The sequence below is a fragment of the Halichondria panicea genome, chromosome 2, assembly GCF_963675165.1.
Source record: "Halichondria panicea chromosome 2, odHalPani1.1, whole genome shotgun sequence".
Taxonomy (NCBI): Eukaryota; Metazoa; Porifera; class Demospongiae; order Suberitida; family Halichondriidae; genus Halichondria; species Halichondria panicea.
In genome coordinates, this window is record NC_087378.1 from 8,061,614 (window position 1) to 8,083,407 (window position 21,794).

At 41.5% G+C, this 21,794-nt stretch overlaps 3 protein-coding genes and 1 pseudogene across 3 annotated transcripts; 3 read left to right on the forward strand and 1 right to left on the reverse strand.

Annotated features, from left to right (window-relative positions):
• The first annotated feature begins 22 nt into the window (after window positions 1–22).
• Window positions 23–1,725, forward strand: LOC135331263 (uncharacterized). The gene is made up of 5 exons (XM_064526356.1): window positions 23–142; window positions 323–595; window positions 893–1,042; window positions 1,142–1,228; window positions 1,530–1,725. Exons 1-5 carry the CDS (start codon window positions 140–142, stop codon window positions 1,578–1,580), a joined length of 564 nt encoding a protein of 187 aa, XP_064382426.1. The 5' UTR covers window positions 23–139; the 3' UTR covers window positions 1,581–1,725.
• A 184-nt stretch (window positions 1,726–1,909) lies between these two features.
• LOC135331253 (BRCA1-A complex subunit Abraxas 1-like) lies at window positions 1,910–3,918 on the reverse strand. Its single transcript, XM_064526344.1, has 8 exons — window positions 3,760–3,918; window positions 3,481–3,608; window positions 3,356–3,422; window positions 3,165–3,276; window positions 3,003–3,090; window positions 2,720–2,845; window positions 2,585–2,669; window positions 1,910–2,414 (listed from the first exon to the last, which is right to left on the reverse strand). The coding sequence occupies exons 1-8, from the start codon at window positions 3,871–3,873 to the stop codon at window positions 1,989–1,991; spliced, it is 1,146 nt and encodes a 381-aa protein (XP_064382414.1). The 5' UTR covers window positions 3,874–3,918; the 3' UTR covers window positions 1,910–1,988.
• Window positions 3,919–3,928: 10 nt separating this feature from the next.
• On the forward strand, window positions 3,929–21,737 carry LOC135331235 (exocyst complex component 4-like). The gene is made up of 25 exons (XM_064526323.1): window positions 3,929–4,238; window positions 4,615–4,744; window positions 5,224–5,286; window positions 5,551–5,689; window positions 6,052–6,140; window positions 6,494–6,570; window positions 6,765–6,846; window positions 6,933–6,983; window positions 7,042–7,068; window positions 7,261–7,412; window positions 7,671–7,741; window positions 8,168–8,346; window positions 8,497–8,546; window positions 8,651–8,981; window positions 9,198–9,261; window positions 9,383–9,486; window positions 9,676–9,746; window positions 10,095–10,233; window positions 10,880–10,985; window positions 18,121–18,319; window positions 18,520–18,692; window positions 18,878–18,998; window positions 19,347–19,564; window positions 19,988–20,099; window positions 21,427–21,737. The coding sequence occupies exons 1-25, from the start codon at window positions 4,014–4,016 to the stop codon at window positions 21,589–21,591; spliced, it is 3,138 nt and encodes a 1,045-aa protein (XP_064382393.1). The 5' UTR covers window positions 3,929–4,013; the 3' UTR covers window positions 21,592–21,737.
• Window positions 16,001–18,020, forward strand: LOC135331269 (uncharacterized; annotated as a pseudogene).
• Window positions 21,738–21,794: the final 57 nt, after the last annotated feature.

Consider the following 21,794-nt stretch of genomic DNA (forward strand, 5'->3'; position numbering starts at 1 on the left):
TTGGGTAAAGTCATGTGATTCTCACATTTTGTGGTTGCTGTTATAGTAACAAGAGAAAGTAAACAAACTCAGTTGTACGTGTTGCACCCCCTTTACTATTAGTTGAGGAGGCTAGGCAACGTGACATCTTGACATCGGAATGGTGAGTTAGTTAGCTACTTGTATTTCTTTGCAGCTAATCTGGCTATATCTAGAATCTGAGATCTCAATATTATAGCTTCAAACATTGCAGGCACGCATGCACACACATACACACACACCCCCACACCCCCACACACCCCACACCCACACACACCCCACACCCACACGCACACTCTGGCAGGGTTTAATGCAATTACTGAGGAGGCTGTCCGAGCTCCGAAAGCCGACAAGAAAGCTGCGTATTCTCCTTCTTGGTCTGGACAATGCGGGCAAGACCACCATCCTCAAGGTGATAGCTAAAGAGACGCAAGACAAAGATCAAGTCGAACCAACTAGAGGATTCAATATAAAGAGCGTGAATTCATCAGGATTCAGACTGGATGTGTGGGACATTGGGGGACAGAGAGCTTTGAGACCTTACTGGAAGAACTACTTTGAGGAAACGGACATACTGGTAATAAATTCTGATAGTTGTGCATTTACTCCCCACTATGTTCAAATAATGTATACCTGTCTGGGGAGTTGTCAGTGAACACGCAGGTAAATATATGACACAGGCATCCTAGATCCTAGTAAAACAATTATTATACCTAGATTTATTCCAATGGATTAATATGAATTGACCTTCTCCAAGTACTCAATAGTCAGGATTGTACTACATGTATGTACAAAATAATGTACAAATGTAAGGCTAGTCTATATATAATTATTATGGCCAAACCTGCTAAACCCACATAAATTGACACCTCAGATCTACGTTGTGGACAGCGCTGATCCTGGTAGACTAGAAGAATCACGAGTACAGTTGGATGAGCTTCTGGTGGAGGATAAACTCACTGGAGTACCCCTACTAGTGTTTGCAAATAAACAAGACCTAGGGATGGCTTTAAAAGCTGATGATGTAAGTGTACTATTCCAGCTGAGAGTAGACCTTAGTTACATGACTGATGTACCTATAAGAATTGTGTGATCATCATTGCATGTAATTCATTCCCCACAGATCAGCAATGATATGAAGCTAACTGAGCTGACTGACAGACGATGGCAGATACAACCATGCTCGGCCAAAACTGAAGAAGGGATTGCGGTGAGTAGGACCCTTAGCCCTAGCTTTCAGCTAGAATAGTGTACCATTGAGTCTGGTTTTGGGTACCATAGAGCTGTGCCTATTGGAATTATTATACGTACTGGGTAATTGTACGTGCTTTGATGTTTACTCACTGTAAAGGGTAGATGCTAAAAAGTGAGTAGTTGCTAATTTAAGTATAATACCAGACTTAGACTAACTACAGTACTTACAGCATGCACCTGAGAACTGTATACATACATGTACATACATACATACAGTGTGCCATGAATAACTATCATTATTTGATCTCAACATGCAGGATGGGATAGACTGGGTACTCAAGAGTGTAAAGGCATCGTCTAAAAACTGATCTGCTTCCAATCATTATAATTATTAGGCATACCCACTGAACACTTGACTTACATGTACATAGTATTATTATTCATCTCACATAATTATTGTAACACTCATTTGCTATAATTATTATAATATTTTTTTAGTGCACAAATAAACAATACTTGACTGGTAGGGATTCAAAATGTTATTAGTACAAAAAAGTGAGCATATATAGTTGCTAAAATTTCGACCATGGCTGGGCTAAAGATATAGACTTTCACCCCGCCCACCCTATTAAGGCTGGGGTCGTCAATAGGTGTGGTTTCAATATGTTTGCGGTATGCATAATTATGACATCACACATTCCAACCAATCAATTCTTTATCGGGACCAAGCCGCGGCTATAATTATCTAATGCACAAATTAAATAAAAAATTAATAATCAAAACAGTTCCTGTGATTGTTGAATAAAACTGCTATTGGGTTCATGTCGACTACTACCACTAGTCGTCTCTTCTTTGTCCTCTACAACTAGAGGTTGTAACAGCTCAGCTTGCAAGTTCAGTGAGGACTCTAAGATGCTCTCACTCAAGATGTCGTGAGAAATGATCGGTGGCTCAATATCGACACTTTGTTCACGGGGCGTGCATAAGTTTTTGTCACCGTCTCTGGGGCTGTTTAAGTCTATTAGGTTGATAGGTTTTATATTGGTAGCCTCATTGTTGGTATGTATAGAGCCGTCTTCTTTAAGAGGTTTCTTTTCGCTCTTTTCTCTCTGAAGCTCATCCGCTAGCTCTTGTAGCCTTGTCACTTCTTGATCGAGTGCAATGATCTCAGTGTTAGAGTCTGTCAACTTGGAGAGTAACGGCTGTACGTATGTGTATGTGAGAGAGAATAAATATGAATTGTGTGTACCTGATACCATGTGATAAGACACGGCTATATTTATAAGTTTGTGGTATACATGTGCCGATGTATAATTATAATTATTGTGGTCTGGGTATGGTGGGGGGAATACACACATACAGTCATGCATACCTCTAATCTGTTGAGCATAGTTCTATAGAGTCCTTCCACAGTTGTAGCTTGCAACACTTTCCCATCAGGACTCATAAAGAGAGAGCTGCACACACAAGAATGAAACAGCCATTCTCACCATAGTAACTAATTAACCTTTGACTTTGCAGTATGGCTGCATACTCAGAGTCATGAACCAGGTCAGGTGAGATGGCCATGGTCTGGTAGGGCACAGTGCCTGAGGCTCTCAAGTTGACCACCTCCACACCCATACTCCGAAAGCTGCGTGTGTGTACAATAATTATAGTAGCCATTCATATCAGCACTAATGTACACGCACAATTGCAATTAGTACAGCTACAATATTAGTCAAAGTAAAACAATATAATTATACAAAGCTGGTCACAACACTGACTTTCATTAATGCTTGCTTACTTACCTTCCGTTCCAAGTGTGGAAAGAATACTCAGTGGACTGTATGGGAGTCTGCTCCAACAAACCCTCTGTGATCAGCCCAAATAAGAAGTCTTTGGGGGAAAAAACAAGATCCACATTAATTAGGGGTCACTGTAACTCTCCATGCACTACTGTTCTCACGTACCTATATTCACAACATCCGTGAGTTTCTCCAAAAGTTTGCGGTGAGCAGATCTCTCTCTCAGTGAGATTCGATGGCTAGTGTTACATCGATACGAGAACCACCCTATCAAGTGCTGTACGTGATACACAAAGTCATTCAACTTATCACTATAATTATAATTATACAAAATGGAGGATAAACAAAACACATACCTTGTACTGAGATCCTAATATTGTTTGGATACTGGCGAGGTCCGGTCTTCCAAAATGATCGTAAAACCTGCATTAAGAAAGTAAATTATTATAGTGATAATACCTGACACCGCTACTTAACAAACCTGAATCGCTTGTTGAAGATAATAAAGGAGAGGACGCGTAATTTTTTCTCTTCTCGAATTCCGGCCGATTGTGAGTCTGTGATTGCATCCACACAGCGTCTGCATACTTCCCCGACTAGGAAACCCTCCTACCATAGTGGCATACAGTTTAGTTAAATTATGACTTCTGATCTAGTATTAAAATAGCTAGCTAGAACTTCCTAAGCACACCATGTACCAGTGACCTACATCATAGATTATCTTTACCTACATCTAGCTAGATTTCAGCCTAAGACTTACTGCATCTCCATGTGAGTTCTTTAACTTGAACAGAAGAGAAGCTAGAGTGCCACCATCGATTGAAACTACTGTACTTGTTGAAGCTGACTCCATACCTTCCCCAGTTTTTTTCATTTTCTATTAGATAACCACCAAGCCACGCCCAATTAATGCTTGTTTGGAAATACAGGCAAAGGTCGTCGGTATAACTAGCAATCTAAACTTTAAGATAGTGCATCTTTGGTTAGCTTTTCTTGAATTTCTAGACCTCCAAGATGATGAGCAGAGTTCGCCGTACGGCGAAGCAAAAGTCTCCCTCGCCTATGGAATTGCCGGACCGTTCCTGGGTCACTCAGCCTACTCGCAGGACTACACCACACTCACAAACATACTCAAGCTCTACAGTCAATGGGAGCCCACTATTCAGCCATAAGACTTCGACTGGAACCATGTTCGACGATACTAAGTACACAGGGTATTCAACACACAGAGAGAAACAGGTCAGTGATTTACATGATTTACGACGCACCACACCCTCTATATAAACAAGCCGTTTAATAAGACTAGTATATAATTATGAGCTGGGTCTAATGAGCTGATACGTATGAGCTTCCAAGTTAACGGACATATTGTCGAGGTCTGCCTTGTATTATGGTTCCGACCCCAGACCCAACTAGCTACCCCCAGCAGAGATACCCCCAGCAGAGCTACCCCCAGCAGTTGGGTACACTTATTAAAATACCATGTGGTCAGACCTGCGGCTCCCTAAGTGGTACTGAATGCATACTTATTTTTAGATGATGTGTTTTCGTCTAACTATGTAATTTTGTGATGTCGACTGTAGCTATTAATATCTGTTGGTTCTTGTTTCCATAGCGCTCCCTGCTCCAGACTGTCATCCACAATCTGGTGGACAGCAATGACGAGAATGAGAGGGAATTGCAATGCAGCAGACTACAGAATGATATGGAGGTAGCCAGCGAGAGGCTCGACGAACTAGTAAGAGGTGAGACACTAGCTAGTAAGAGGTGAGACAGCTGTGGATTGGTTGTGGGATGGGCAATGATAGTGGACACTTGAGGATCTATGGTTTATTGAGGTGTAGAGTTATTTCCACGCGTTTCTATGGAGTTGGGACTTGGTTGAGTGTTCTGGAGGTGTCCTTATTTTAGTGTGTCCACATTTATTAGAAGTTCCACTGTATCTCTAAATATAGACACTTTTGGGATATAGTTCTGTGTGTTGTAGTGGGCTGGTTTCCATGTGCTTGTATATTGTGGTGGGTTGGTCTCCAGGGCTGGTTGCTGTTATGTATTGGCTTGTCCTAGGTACACTGTTGCTATAGAGTCGCACGTACAGTAGGAGGTTGTAAGCTGAGTACTCTAGCGTAGAGCACTCTGGAATTAGTCAATCTGGTCGTGTGTTTTACCGGGGGAACTTTGTTGTTTCGTTTTCACTTGTTGACAATTAAATATATTTTTACAGAGCATAGAGACAAGCTGCATGGGACTGTATCGACTTTCCAAGAAGTTGATGAAAAGATCAAAGGTATTAATTGTATACACTTTGTACTGCACGTGCATATCAAGTGTTTGTAAGTACTAATATCCTCTAAGTCCAAGAAATGACTACTCAGCTTTTAATCTTTACCACACTTTTACCTGAGGGTACACTCTACAGCATGTACATGTACATGTATAGTGACCACCCATGCATGACATCATTATTGCATGCTCATTAGTGAACCATGTACCCCCCCCCCCCCCCTACCTCCCTCCCCTCCCTTACCCCCCCCCCTTCCATTCCTTCCAGAGTCCCAAGCCAAGATCCGCAGTGTGAAGGCCAGTCTGAGTCACTGCAAGTCCCTACTGCGTTGCAAGAGGGAGGAGCTCAAGAGACTGTGGCTAGATGACGTCAAGTTCAAGAACATGTTGCAGATAATCGATGGCATGTGAGTTATGGCCGTGCCCCCTGAGTCAGGAGAATATCAATACTTGAATATAATATAATGGCTTTGTTGATAGCTGTCTCTCTAGTCAATATGTGTAACCGTTGGTTACTGCATTGCCTGTGTGATGTCAGATACACAATGTAAATGTGTGAATACGAATTGTCAATCTTTTTAACTAAGTAATCATAACGATGGCATAAAATAACTGGAATGTGTGTTACGTTAGAGTAAGCAAACAGAATATAGTATCCTTGTGTTTACAAATCAACAATTCATTGTCGCCTGTTCCTTTCAATTCACCGCCCACACACCACCCACCACACCCACACCACACACCCACACCACACACCCACATCTTTTAGAGAGGAAGTTAAGGCAGTCCCTGAACTGCTCAAGGAGTACAAACGGGACAAGTACTACCTCACTGCCACGGAGCTACTCAACAACAGCGGTGAGTACACACAATAGAGAGCAGTAATTGTTGCTTCCAGTCATGTTTCAGTATCATCTTCCGTTTAAAACAATGTACGTCCTATTGCTTTACATATGCATGCACAATGACACCTGTCTATTCTACTCACCCCTTTGTAAAGAAGTCAATCTCTATAGCACAGCCATGGTTGATAAGCCCCACAAGGCTGCATGGGTTACCCAGGCCTATTCATTACAACTACTGTTGATGATCTTTCCAAGGGTGACCACTATAAATTGCTCTCATTCATACCCACTCCTCCTCTGATTGTTTTCAAGTATACTAGCTGTGTGTTTGAATTCAGTACAAGTTTTATTCTATGCTGTGTGTAGTTGCAAGACTGGAACATGACCTGGCTGATGTGGAGGCTCTCAAAGACCTCAAGCAAGAGCTGAGATTACAGAAAGAGGTCAGTCCCTCAGTCCCAATCCCAGCATCAGTTTTGGGTCCAATAGACTGGTGTACAGTACAGTCTGGTTTATAAGCACCTGTGCTTGTATTGGAGCATTAGATCGCTAGACTGTAGGTGCTTATAGATTAATAATTATGGTAAAAGTAGATAATAATTATAGCTGTTCCCAATGTCATTAATATATTTCACAGAGTCTTCACGAGGAGTTGATTGATGAGCTGCACAGACACTTGTACGTGAGAGCCACTGCCAAGAAACCCAACCCTCTACAAGGTACGTACATGTACATGCTGAGGTTGCAGATATTTTGTCTCTTTTTCGGTCAGAGATATACCAATATTCCCCCCCTCCCCTTATAGCTATAGACAGTCAGAGCTCATCACCGAGTCAGGGCAGGAAGACTGGCACACGTATGTTCATCAGTGCATGTCCCCTCTTGTATCTGTACATAATCTATTTCTTTTGCAGTTTCTCGAATAGGAAGATCAGCTTCTAGTAAGTTTATTGTTTAGTGTATCCAAAGAGATGCATGTGTTCACTATGCATACTCACGAAATGGTTCATGCGTGTCCATACTGTACGTACGTGTGTGTGTGTAGGTGTGTGTGTGTGTGTGTGTGTGTGTGGGTGTGTGTGTGTGTGTGTGTGTGTGTGTGTGTGTGTACCCACCCTCTCCCCTCCCCTCAGAGAATATCCCTAGTCAGGACTCCTTCAGAGATGATGACCAGGTGACGGAGAATATGCTAGCAGGTGTAGACCCAGAGGAGGACAGTGCTCACTATATGGCCATCCTCGTGGAGTCACTCTCAACACTGGGCAGGGTCACTGATGCTCTAGACGTAAGATATGGCCTGCATGTGAATATGTTTGACTCACAGCCCTTTATAATTATGTGTGATATTGCAAAACAAAATTTTTTTTCTATACTCTGTTTGCATAAATAATTGTTGCAAGGCCTTTGTAGTATATACTGCATTAGCACCAAGCTTAAATATTGAATGCAATCATTATGTCAACAGCATTTCTTTCTGTACTCTGTTTGTGTAAAGTGTTGTCCTAGTGGACTTGATAGCAGCTGTCATATTGTGTACACACAGGCCATCCACACTCGCCAGGAGAAGGAGTTCTTGCTCATTATAGAGAAAGTCTCCGTGCAAGTCGTGAGAGCGTGAGTCTGTGTACTTAGTGCATGGTGCTTCAGTGGTGGCCCCGGGCTTCTATTCAGCATTCTAACCACCAGTCCTGTACCCTCTAGCTGGCAGATTATTTGACACACATGGTACAGTGGATTGCAGTGCACTTGTAATTCTCTGTTGCACGGAAACCGGGCGACGACCCAACTTTCCCTTTTTGGTAGATTAGATTCTGTCTTTTTTTCTTCTCAGATATGTGTTAATTTTGTAGAATCAGAAGTGACCGAAATAACTATGATATAAATATAATTTCCCCTTTCAGTTTTGACCCTGATTAATATCTATGTGGTTTTTGGCAATTCTCTGTTGCAAGTGCCACTGTACCAGTCACCTGTCTTATCAATTTACTAGACATAGTTAGGAATTTACATGACTAAAATTGATAATTTCTTGTGTTTCAGAGCTGAGGAGGAAGCTATGGGTCTGCTGGGCCAGGGCAAGAAGAAGCAGGTTCTCATCAACTCTCCCAAACTACTCACCAAGATGCTCAAGATTTGTTTCCAGAAGTTCCAAGATGTTGTCTCAGCTCATTCTGTTCTGTTGGTGCATTTGCACAGAGCCAAGAGAGTGTACAACAAGAGTGAGTCAGAGTGCTCCTGCCATTTATTCTCTTCTTCTTAATGCCTTCAATTCTTCTCTAAATGTACATGTCTATAGATACACCTCCAACTTGTTAAGTATTCATGCACTCCTGGTTGTACTTACTGTACTGTATTTGCTCACTCTTCAGAGTTCAAGTTGTATGAAGAAGCAGAAGTCTGGGGTGCAATTCAACACGTGGTAAGCTATATTTACATCAACATTGACTGCCTTTTGCCCCACCCACCCACCCACCTACCCACACACACACACACACACACACACACACACACACACACACACAGCTTCAGAATGTGCTAGAAGTGTACCTAGCCTTTGACGAGGATGGGTCCCCAATGGACACTCTCACTGGAGGCTTGGCTGTCTCCGGTCCAGATTTCTTCACCTCCTATGTCCGACCGACGAAGAAACACACGACAAAAATGTCCAAGAAACTATTCTTTCGTTTTGAGAGCTCCCGACACGCCATCAGTGTGAGTAGCTACATGAAGGAGCAGCGAGACTCAGAGCTGGTGAAGGGCGGGGTTAGGGTGGAGTCTATGAATACTTTTGCCGACGATCAGCCGTCCATTTCCCAACACCTCGTCTGCAAACCAGCCAACCGAAACATTACAGGTGAGGATTCCAGAACATTCGGTCGCGTTTAATATTTGTCTCAGCCCAATAAAAAAGTAATGTCGGTATAAATAACTTTTGTGATAGAAAAAATCCCAAGCTTGTATGTATTGTATAATTACATGTATGTACATGTGTAACCTTCAGCTTTAAGACTGTTTGTATGCAGCAAAGCACACTGTGTTATATAATAATGATGTCGTCGCTCACTCACAGTACTGTTTGGCCCTGTGAAGGAGTTTATTGCAGCTGTGGAGGAAGCACTAGGACTACAGCACAAGTAAGATAACTATACTAGGATCATTGGGATCATAATATTATTATTCAACTCTTAGGATGTTTACAAGGCCATTTGTAACCCTATCCCTTTCTCTAACCCATGTGTTTGTCTGTCCCTTTAGTGAGCATTGTCGATTGCACTACTTCCTGCAAGATTATGTGGAGGACAACTTTCTAGAGAGAGTGAGATACGAGAGCTTCACCAAGATGGGCGCCTGTGTCAAACGTGAGTAACTAATTTAAATTGCTTCATACTGGACTTACTATGTGGTACAGGGTCATCTCAGGTAAAAATGGTTATCGTACTATGGTTAAGGGTAATAAAGAATGTTTCTACAACATTTGTGTAATACGGTGGTGGTCGAGAAGGGTCACCCGCCTCCGCTATACTTAATAAAGCCTTTCATTTGCACAGCCGAGAGTGCCAAGTCCATTGCTCCTGACCAGAGAGCCATCAAAGTCACCGCAAAGCAATACGTTTTCACCGTAAGTTCATTTTCCCCTGTCTTACCCCAAACACATATGTAGCGTTAAATAGCATAATTATGTGAACAGCCACAATTTTAGTTCCACTGGTCCAATAACGTTAATTTTACGATTTTCTGAAAGCTTAAATTAGAGAAAGTCCTTTCAGATTATGTGTTAAAAATCAAAAGTCTGTTTTGGGCCTGTACTATGGCCTGTTCCAAATTTGGGATTTGAGCATATACAATCTGAACAGGCTTCTTCTTTTTTAGCTTTCAGAAAATCAGCTGCCAAAAAAGTACCACTACTATAAGTTTCTATTATGTCCCACAATATTACCCTACCCCCCCCCCCCCCCCAACGTGACAGAGTGTGTTGACAGTGTGGCAGCTGGTGGAGGATCTGCGTCAACTCATGAAGGACCTGCCCAAATACTCGGCCCACTTTCTGGGCATTCTTTGTGAGCTGCTCATCGGATATAGGGACTCACTGCAGCTCTGCTATAGAGGTATGTATCATTCATGGTGATTGTGTGCACAGAAGCCTCTAATACCGTATAGCGGGTAATTTTCGGGGGACAAAATATTCGTGGTTCAGCAATATTGAGACTTTCGTGGGTAATATTTTCGTGGTTGGAGCTTGCACTACAGGTAAAGGTAGGCAAGGTCGCTTCATTCGTGGGTAAAATACTCGTGGTCAGACCTCCAACCACGAAAATCACGAATATTTTGCCCCACGAAAATTACACGCTATACGGTATAGTGTTGATTGGTTTACAGTTTTTTGGTGAGACATTGCTTATGTGCAGTTATGTGCAGTCATGTGCAGTCCATGTGCAGTCATGTGCAGTCATGTGCCTGATTTGGTGGCTATTTTAAATCCTATCCTCAAATTCAGCATACACATTTTCTGTACCACCAATAAAGTACCACACTGCTCTTTGTGTGGCTTGCTAACATGTACAATGCACACTGCCAACCTGTGTTGTTAGACTTGCTACATGTACAGTGTTGTTAGACTTGCTACATGTACAGTGTTGTTAGACTTGCTTACATGTACAGTGTTGTTAGACTTGCTTACATGTACAATGTTGTCAGACTTGCTTACATGTACAATGTTGTACAATGTTGTCAACTGTCTTCCCGTGCATACAGAGCTAACGTCGGTGGTGGTGGATGTTGGGAAAGGATCAGGCGGTGGGCCAGAGACAATTGTCAGCTCTCGTTGGGCCAGAGACGATGACATCAACAGAATGATCAGGTGATCCAGTCTATAACTTCGTAAATAAAAATAGGCTAGGATATTATAGGTAAAAAGATTGCATGTGGGCGTAGTTGTAAATGTAAATTATGGCGTTTAATTCTTTGGTTTGCTGGTACGCTTGTTCTTTGGTTTGCTGGTACGCTTGTTTTACAGGTTTGTTTGGTTTGGCTCAAAGGTATATTATACTATCTTAATTGTTGGTATTCAGATCATTTAAAGTGGTCGACACTGTACTAAAGTGTTGGCCTTCAATGAATATATAATTATCAAAGGGGGTGGATCCTGCAGAGAGTTAGGAATAGCCTTCTTAATAAAGCATACACCTTGTTTGTATTCTGACCTGCACGTGCTAACTGAATTGTGCTAACTAGTTTGTGAAGACTGCCATTCCATGATTTCTAGTAGCAGTTAGTGTTGTGTTCAGCTACTCAAGTCTGTGCAAGCTGTTAGGCTATAGATACAATGTTTCGTAAAGTAGCTGTTTTATTATCATTATTTGTCTTTTCATCATTTGTTCTAGTATTTTTTCTTACTAGTCAACCTAGATATTTAGTTTCCTGGAGTAGTGCAAATGTTCCAAGATGGATCTCTGGCAAAGAAATCACCTCGAATGAAATATCCGATACCAAGTCATTTCTGTATTTAACACAGACTGAGGAGTGTCTCCCTGCCTATCTGCTGTCCAATGACACTCTGGGAGATCCCTCACTGTGCAACTGTGATGTCATTATTCTGAGTTACAAGAGAGAGTGCAAGAATTCAAGCCACCCTCATGTTCAGAACATCTTTGCCCCTATCACAAGTTGGAGTGTTGGCAGAAACCTATTGTACACTACAGCTATGAACAGAACTACCAAGTATCTCTATTACATCTTAATGGATGATGATATGTCGTTGACTTATAAGAATGGCTACAGTGGAAGCAACCCATGGAGGGAGCTTGAAGAGTCAGTCCTCAGAGAGAGGCCGCCTGTGGTGGGCCTGGACATGATTAAAGTTAAGGTGGAACAAGTCTTAAATAATACTCAAATGAGTAACAACACCATTTGCTCGGGAGATTTTGTGCCTACTTGTGCCTTTGATCCGATATTTAACATTTTCCACCACAACGCCATCTCAAACATTCTTCCGTACCACACAGAGTACAACAATGAAAGTTGGTGGTATGCGACGAACTATATGAACTACAAAACTGGCCTACTCTATAATGGACATATTGCATTACACGCTAAAATTTATGCCTGGAACCCACTCCATCGGCCGTATCCAAGGGTACCACCAAACACTAATTTGCGCAAGAAAATTCTAAAAGACATGAGAAAAGAAGTGATGGAAGAGTTTCCTGATCGGCCGGAGCTGGCACAAAGAGACTGTGTAACAGATAGTAGCCTTGTCAAGTGTTACTGCACAGGACAAAAGTCATTATGTCCTGTTATTAGTAGTTTAGAATGGTGATAGATCAGTGGTCTAGTTGTACTTGCTTTGTTGCAGTATATTATACATGCATGTACATCATAAAGAAATGTATGGAGCCAACAGAAATGAACATGCAGCTGAAATTTGAGTAGCCTCGAGGCATAACAATCTTCATGGTTTCAGGCAATTGAAAGTGTAATTATACGCTGCCTGTTTTTCATGCAGATGGCCTTAGCAGTGTTGTGCACGTTTCTGTGAATAATTATCAAAAAAGGGGTGAATCTGCAGAGAGTTAGGAATAGCTTGTTAACAATCTTGTTTGCATTCTGGACAATCTTGCTAGATGGATTGTCATATACGGTAATTATAGTCATCATGATTGGATGTCGAGGCCTAACAATCTGTATGGTTGTATGGTTTCAGGCAATTGGAAATGTACTACAAGACTGGTATGCGCTGCCTGTTTTTCAATCATGCAGATGGCTTTAGCAGTGTTGTGCACGTTTCTGTCAACAATGAATAATTATCAAAAAAGGGATGAATTTACAGAGAGTTAGGATTAGCCTCTTGTTTGCATTCTGGACTAGATGGATTGTTGCATAATTACAATGATCATGACTCATGTCTTCTGTCCTCCATGGTGTGTTTATCGTAGAAATCAAAGCTCTAGAAAACTCCCAGGGAGTCTGGACTATTTCTGGCAGTCAAGTACAAACTTAAATACTGCATGCCTATGATTGCCACTTGTATACAGTTATTGTGTCTTTGTTTGTTCTTAGAGGTTTCCTAGAGGAGGCTGGACATGCGTCATCTGTAGTCATCCGTATTGCAAGAACGCCCTTGATAATAGTCATTAGTAATCCCATGAATATGTTTAAAACCAGCCTTTTCTGTCAATGAATAATTATTAAAAAAGGGGTGGATCTGCAGAGAGTTAGGAATAGCCTCTTAGCAACTTGTTTGCATTCTGCACAGTTTGTGAAGACTGCCATTCCATGATTTCTAGTCCAACAGTTAGTGTTGTGTTCAGCTACTCAAGTCTGTGCAAGCTGTTAGGCTATAGATACAATGTTTCGTAAAGTAGCATGTCTTACAGTTCTATTAGTATTTGTCTTTTTTTCACTTTTGCTAGTGTTTTTTCGTAGTCCACCCATTTTGTCACAATACTGGAGCAGCGTAAACCCTCCCAAATGGATCGATGGCAAAGAAAACACATTTCTGTATTTAACACAGACTGAGGAGTGTGTCCCTGCCTATCTGCTGTCCAATGACACTCTGGGAGATCCCTCACTGTGTAACTGTCATATTATTATTCTGAGCTACAAGAGAAGATGCCAGTATTCAAGCCACCCTCATATTCAATACATCTTTGCCCCTACCACAAGTTGGAATAGTGGCAGAAACCTATTGTACACTACAGCTATGAACAGAACTACCAAGTATCTCTATTACGTCTTAATGGATGATGATCTGAGGTTGACTTATAAGAATGGCTACAGTGGAAGCAACCCATGGAGGGAGCTTGAAGAGTCAGTCCTCAGAGAGAGGCCACCAATGGTGGGTCTGGACATGTATAACGGGAGAGTGGAACGAATCTTAAAGGCGGCTGGATTGACTGGCACCGTTTGCTCGGGAGATTTTGTGCCTACTTGTTCCTTTGATCCAATGTTTAGCATTTTTCACCACAACGCCATCTCACACGTTCTTCCATACCTTACAACGTACGATAAAGAAAGTTGGTGGTATTCTTCGTATTATGTAGACAGCAAAGCTGGCCTACTCTATAATGGACATGTTGTATTACACGCTAAAATATATGCTCGGAACACACGCCATCGGCCGTATCCAAGAACACGTGGAGATAAAACAAAGCATATCGAAGTTCTAGAGGCCATGAGAAAAGAAGTGATGGAAGAGTTTCCTGATCGGCCGGAGCTGGCACAAAGAGACTGTGTAACAGATAGTAGCCTTGTCAAGTGTTACTGCACAGGACAAAAGTCATTATGTCCTGTTATTAGTAGTTTAGAATGGTGATGGAGCAGTGGTCTATATATAGATTTATTATGCTGTTATGTACATTATATGATTGTGCAATAGTCAACAGAAATGTACATGTACTGGAATTTAAGTGGTGTATTAATTGATGTCAGTATAAAAGACTCACGCAGCACGATAGTAGAGTGTATTGTAAGAGTTGTTTGTTGCCTTGTGTAAATGTAAGATATAATTATACATGCACATGCCATATAATTATTATTAACTTGATAATTGGGTAACGTGTATATAATATACATGTTGACATGCATATTGTAATGTGCATATGAATGCACGCGTGTGTACATTGTCATAGTTATTTTGGCACAGATAACACGCCATATATGCACTGTACTGTATTGTAGTTTGTGGAAGACTGAATAATGCAGTATCATGCATACCCTACAGTGCATCCCTATACTAGCTAGCTACTCAAGTCTGTGCAAGCTGTTAGGCTATAGATACGTAAAGTATCATGTCTTACAGTTCTAGTTTTTTCGTCTCTTTTTTTAGTGTTTTTCTTTACTAGTCAACCTAAGAATTTGGTTTTGTCACAATACTGGAGCTGTGCAAACGCTCCCAAATGGATCTCTGGCAAAGAAATCACCACGAATGTAATACCTGGTACTGTTACAACAAAGCTAGCCTCGATTTCAGGCAAGGAAGGGAGAGAGACTTTCCATGGGCCTGGAGTCGATGTTACAACAAAGATAACCAAGTCATTTCTGTATTTAACACAGACTGAGGAGTGTCTCCCTGTCTATCTGCTGTCCAATGACACTCTGGGAGATCCCTCACTGTGTAACTGTCATGTCATTATTCTGAGCTACAAGAGAAGATGTCAGTATTCAAGCCACCCTCATATTCAATACATCTTTGCCCCTATCAAACAGTGGAGTGTTGGCAGAAACCTATTGTACACTACAGCTATGAACAGAACTACCAAGTATCTCTATTATGTCTTAATGGATGATGATCTCAAGTTGGCTCATAAGAATGGCTACAGTGGAAGCAACCCATGGAGGGAGCTTGAAGAGTCAGTCCTCAGAGAGAGGCCACCAATGGTGGGTCTGGACAAAAAGGGCGGGAGAGTGGAAAGAATCTTAAAGGAGGCTGGATGGACTGGCACTGTTTGCTCGGGAGATTTTGTGCCTACTTGTTCCTTCGATCCAATGTTTAGCATTTTCCACCACAACTCTATCTCACACTTACTTCCATACCGTACAACGTACGATAAAGAAAGTTGGTGGTGGTCATCGTATTATGTATACAGCAAAGCTGGCCTACTCTATAATGGACATATGGCACTACACGCTAAAGTATATGCTCAGAACACACGCCATCGGCCGTATCCAAGAATACGTGGAGATAAAACAAAGCATATCGAAATTCTAGAGGCCATGAGAAAAGAAGTGATGGAAGAGTTTCCTGATCGGCCGGAGCTGGCACAAAGAGATTGTGTAACAGATAGTAGCCTTGTCAAGTGTTACTGCACAGGACAAAAGTCATTATGTCCTGTTATTAGTACTTTAGAATGGTGATGGATCAGTGGTCTAGTTATTACGCTATTTTATAATGTTGTGGTTCTGATAATTTATATGCATAATTATTAATGATGTATAATTATATCAACAGACATTTACAAGAATTTAAGTGGCGCATTAATTGATGTCAGTAGGAGCCCCAGTATATAGGTTAGTTAATGATATAGGAGAGTGTATAGCGCGAACTTTTCGAGGGGCTTAATTTCGCTTATTTCGTGGGTTAGCAATCCTACACAAAAATTAAAGTCCACAAAAATTGTTCTTTACCTGCTATAACGTGCAAAGATTAAAGGCGTGGCTTCCGGTAAGCAGTCATTCCACAAACATTGTGCAACGAAATGCTTTTGAGCACTGCACAGGACAAAAGTCATTATGTCCTGTTATTTAGAATGGTGATGGAGCAGTGGTCTATATATAGATTTATTATGCTGTTATGTACATTATATGATTGTGCAATAGTCAACAGAAATGTGCATGTACTGGAATTTAAGTGGTGTATTAATTGATGTCAGTATAAAAGACTCACGCAGCACGATAGTAGAGTGTATTGTAAGAGTTGTTACCTTTGTTCCTGTTTTTAATTCGGACAAGGGAATTAGGTTTCTGCTCTCTATAACTTTATACGAGATCCCTCATAGGATAAATGATCTTATACTTGTTTGCAATTAGGCAATTGGTTGCTATGAAGTGTACTATATGCACTGCACACTAACTAGTTTGTGAAGACTGAACAATGCAGTATCATGCATACCATGGTTTCTATAGTGATCCCTATACTAGCTAGCTACTCAAGTCTGTGAAAGCTGTTAGGCTATAGATACAATGTTTCGTAAAGTAGCATGTCTTACACTTCTATTAGTATTTGTCTTTTTGTCACTTTTTCTAGTGTTTTTTCGTAGTCAACCTAGGAATTTTGTTTTGTCACAATACTGGAGCAGTGCAAACGCTCCCAAATGGATCTCTGGCAAAGAAATCACCACGAATGTATTACCCGATACTGATACAACAAAGCTAGCCTCGATTTCAATCAAGGAAGAGAGAGAGACTTTCCATGGGCCTGGAGTCGATGTTACAACAAAGATAACCAAGTCATTTCTGTATTTAACACAGACTGAGGAGTGTCTCCCTGCCTATCTGCTGTCCAATGACACTCTGGGAGATCCCTCACTGTGTAACTGTGATGTCATTATTCTGAGCTACAAGAGAAGGTGCCAGTATTCAAGCCACCCTCATATTCAGAACATATTTGACCCTACCACAACTTGGAATAGTGGCAGAAACCTATTGTACACTACAGCTATGAACAGAACCGAAAAGTATCTCTATTACGTTTTAATGGATGATGATCTTATAAAAATGGCTACAATGGAAGCAACCCATGGAGGGAGCTTGAAGAGTCAGTCCTCAGAGAGAGGCCACCAATTGTGGGTCTGGACAAAAAGGGCGGGAGAGTGGAAAGAATCTTAAAGGAGGCTGGATTGACTGGCACTGTTTGCTCGGGAGATTTTGTGCCTACTTGTTCCTTTGATGCGATGTTTAATATTTTCCACCACAACGTCATCTCACACTTACTTCCATACCTTACAAAGTACGATAAAGAAAGTTGGTGGTATTCTTCGTCATCAAAGCTGGCCTACTCTATGGACATGTTGCACTACACGGTAAAGTATATGGTCAGAACACATGCCATCGGCGGTATCCAAGGAGACGTGGAAATCAAACCATTGTTAACGATATTCTAGAGGCCATGAGAAAAGAAGTGATGGAAGAGTTTCCTGATCGGCCAGAGCTGGCACAAAGAGACTGTGTAATAGATAGCAGCCTTGTCAAGTGTTACTGCACAGGACAAAAGTCATTATGTCCTGTTATTAGTAGTTTAGAATGGTGATAGATCAGTAATAAAATGTATATTTATATACAGCTATGCATGTGTCAACAGAAATGTGTGCATCCATATAAATTATGAGGACTTCTAATTGATATGAGTACCAAGGTTGTCATGCAGTGACTAGTAAACCTAGCTCCTTGTTTTTGCTATTGGATTGAGTATGTACATGCGCATGTGTGTGTGTACCCTTGTGTGTGTGTTTAGTTACTGTATGGGGTTTTCATCACCTCTCTTGTGTATATGCCTGCAGATCCCTCCCTAACTGGCTCCGACTCTACCAGGGCAGCAAAGTCTCAAGACATGCTGACGACCTCGAGAAGATGCAGTCAGTGTATGCCAAGGAGTCGGTCACTCTCACTAACAACTTGGGCAGCGACCTGTTGAGACAGAGTCACGTCATGTTGAACCATGAGAACCTCAGGATGCTGGCTATCTTCCATGAGAGCTTGGTGTGTGTGTGTGTGGGTGTGCGTGTGGGTGTTCTTGTGGGCGTGTGTGGAACTTTCAGTTTTACCTATATCAGTACTGTTGTCAATTTTTTCCAGAAAAACAAAAGCAGTGTAATGCTTTTTAGATTCCATATTATTGTAGGAACCCCACATACAGTTGTATTATATTTTCATCAAGACCCTCTCTCTGATCTGTATAGGACTGGTTTAACGGGCAGCTGAAGCAAGTTGTGCTGGAACTCACCAATCTGAAAAAACCCTCCAGTAGTAGCTTGGTGGGTAACCTCACTGATGGAGGGTCCATGTCCCTGATGAGCAGGAGTGAGGGCCTGGGGCACGAAGACAGTCTAGAGCATAACGTTGACCTCATGGAGTAAGTCAGTAATGTGTGTGTGTGTTGCTGCGTATGTACATGTATACACCCTTCATCAAGTACAGCTGCTATAAGGATAGTGTGTAGGTAAAGATCATCTATCCTTTGTGTTAAGACACTATTCAGGGCATGCAGAGTATGTGTATACGGATATGCTAGCATCACTGTGCATGATTTTCCTGCAGGGAAATCTCACAGTTCTCTCGAATCCAGTTTGAATTTCAGAGTCTGTCAGAGACGGCCATCATCACCCTCCATCTTGAGGTCCGCTGTCACTGCTTCTACTTCCTCTCCTCAGTGCAGAAGGTACACTAGCTTGCTCTAGTGCAGTGGATCAGTTGTGCCTCTAACTGTATATCAGGTTTTGAATCCGAGGTTGATTAATTGCAAATGACACTGTACAAGTTTCTAACTATTGTAGTGCACGCAGAACATGGGATTTGTATTTCTTGTAACTTTGTTGATACAAACTTGTGTTGGGAAAAGTCCAATTTCAATGTTAAAAGATGCATTTAGTACATGTATAGCTGTTTGGTAGTGCTACAATAATAAGGGTGGAAATTTCTTTGTTTTGCCAAGAGTACAGTTCAATTTCAGTATACCTTCTGTGACACTGTTTGCTTGTGCTTACCATGGCATGCCTTCCTCCTATAGACCAACTACATGCTCCTCCCCACCAGCAGTGTAGGAGAGGACCCTGCTGTTAAGAAACTGGCCACAGATCTCAAGGATATTGACCAAGTCATGGTGGCCATTCTCTCGGCTGACAAGTATCGCTATCTCTTTGAGGGACTTGGTCATCTGGTGGCCACCATCTTTATAGCCAGCTCTCAGCACATAAAGACTATCAATACCAATGGAATCAAGAAAATGTTAGTCTGCCCTTTATTTCCATGATTGGCATAGCACTTTATGTTACAGGAAGTTATATACAGGATCTGGAAACCTATATACTGTATAGCGGGTAATTTTTGTGGGGCAAAATATTTTTGTGGTTTTTGTGGTTTAAGCTCTGACCACTAATAATTATTTTACCCACAAATGAAGCGGACCTTGCCAACTTTTCACCATCTACAAAGTTGCTAAATATTGCCCAACCACAAATGTCATCATTAGTGCAAGTACCGTTACATTGTTGACCACCCTTCAGTACATGTACGTATGGAGGAGCCTACAGCCTAAGGAGCTCCACACATGACAAAAGCCTCTTATGTAACCCCCTCCCCTCCCCCGTTAAGTTGATATTAGAATAATTATATGCCATGGTATTGTTTTGATAGTGCCACTGTGTGCAGGTGTGGTAACATCTCAGTGCTGCAGACCTGTCTCTCCAAGATTACCCTCATCAGAGAGAAGGACTTGGACAGTGCTAGGAGGTACTTTGAGCTGCTCTATCTTAACAATGAGGTAATGAAGGATTCACTGCTACCGTATTACTAGAATATTTTGCTGTTGCAAATCAGCAGAAAATGTGATCCTTTGCGATCAAACTATTGCATTCTGGCAAGGATCGTGTGTATTAGGTTTTGCGATTTTATTGTTGCGAAATGATCAATCATCGCAAAGTTCACATATGTTTTGATGCTTGTAAAACATTTTAGTAATAATATTATGGTATGGTATTCATACACTCCTGACGGTATCCATAGTGAAAGTATAGGCAAGCAAGGAAGCCTGTCAGTGTGCACAGTGCCAAAGCCTTATGTTATTCATTTGCCGATTATGACCACTAGGTTTTGTCAGACTGCCAACACGTGTACACAATATGTCCATATATGGTATATGGCGTTGCTGTGTATGGTGTAAGAGTTCTGTGTATGTGTGTGCACACACAAGGGTTGCTGGTATCTCTCTGTGTGACAGGATGTTTCCATGGCATTGTTGGCACATTGGAGGTGTGCTGGAGGTGTGTGTGGTCATGTGATTGACACTACGTCCTCTCAGCTAAGGGTTGTTATGAATATCTAGTGTCATTATTAACAGTAATCACTTCCTTTGATGTAATGTACTTCCTGGAATATAGCATAGAATATAGCGTAGAGAATAGTTGTGTAATTAGTACATCATATTGAATAACTGCAAGCAGAGCACATTTTTAGCTTGAGGTTAAGTGCTTGGCCGACAGTTGTGGTAGTGGTTGGCAACTAAAAGGGTTCAGTAGTGTACTTTACATGTGCACTGTATCTAGTGGTGGTGGAGTCCCAGGGACTTTCCTAGAGTTGTCTGTTTAGGTAACATGCCAAACACATGTTTTGAATTCATGTCAGTCATGTGTGTGTAGTCTTTCAGTTTATACAATACTGATACATGTAGTGCCTGCCTGGCCATGAGCCTGTAAGCTTTGTGGGGGACACTGTGATAAGAGTACATACAACTCAGACCTTAGTCTCCTATAAACCAGCACAGCAGTTTGTACACACTATTATAGCCACAATTTGTATGCTGTGCATTGAATTCATACACTAGCCTCATGATTTATCATTATTATCCTAAAATTCTACGTGAGTTTGCTGCTCATCTGATGGTCCCTTACTGTGCAAAGAAGCTACCTTTGTTTGATCTCTTTGTATGTACACATGATCTATTAGCATAGTTCACACAAACTACTTGACGCTTGTACACACACACACACACACACACACACACACCCACCCACCCACACACACACACACACACACCCACACACACACACACACACACACACACACACACACACACCACCCTACACACACAGGAGATCATTCAGCAGCTGATGGAGCAAGGGGTCAGGTTCTCCCAGAAGGACTACAGCAATGCCCTCACTCTCCTGGCCAACAGCTCTCAGACCAAGTACCCAGAGGAGAAGCTCAAGAGAGAACTTGAACAATTGGAGACTCTATTCTCACAAGATGCCGTATAATGACACTCGCTCGCACTAATTATAAGTAGAGCTGTTTTTAACAATGAATCTATATAAATTATATTGTGGTATGCTCATTTTTATGACTGTAGTCCATTTTGCTGCTATAATCATTATAATGTGTTTATGATTCTTTTGCCTCGTAATTATACTCACGTGCATGGCTTGGTATATCCTTGAATCTCATGCACGACACAAATTAA

Coding starts and splice junctions, on each gene's coding strand:
- LOC135331253 (XM_064526344.1), bottom strand. CDS start 3,873: ATGAAAAAAACTGGGGAAGGTATGGAGTCAGCTTCAACAAGTACAGTA. Junction 3,091..3,164: donor CACGGATGTTGTGAATATAG/GTACGTGAGAAC, acceptor TTTCCCCCAAAG/ACTTCTTATTTGGGCTGATC. Junction 2,846..3,002: donor TTCCACACTTGGAACGGAAG/GTAAGTAAGCAA, acceptor ACACACACGCAG/CTTTCGGAGTATGGGTGTGG.
- LOC135331263 (XM_064526356.1), top strand. Junction 1,043..1,141: donor TGGCTTTAAAAGCTGATGAT/GTAAGTGTACTA, acceptor CATTCCCCACAG/ATCAGCAATGATATGAAGCT. Junction 1,229..1,529: donor AAACTGAAGAAGGGATTGCG/GTGAGTAGGACC, acceptor CTCAACATGCAG/GATGGGATAGACTGGGTACT.
- LOC135331235 (XM_064526323.1), top strand. CDS start 4,014: ATGATGAGCAGAGTTCGCCGTACGGCGAAGCAAAAGTCTCCCTCGCCT. Junction 10,234..10,879: donor ACTGCAGCTCTGCTATAGAG/GTATGTATCATT, acceptor CCGTGCATACAG/AGCTAACGTCGGTGGTGGTG. Junction 18,999..19,346: donor TCCTCTCCTCAGTGCAGAAG/GTACACTAGCTT, acceptor TTCCTCCTATAG/ACCAACTACATGCTCCTCCC.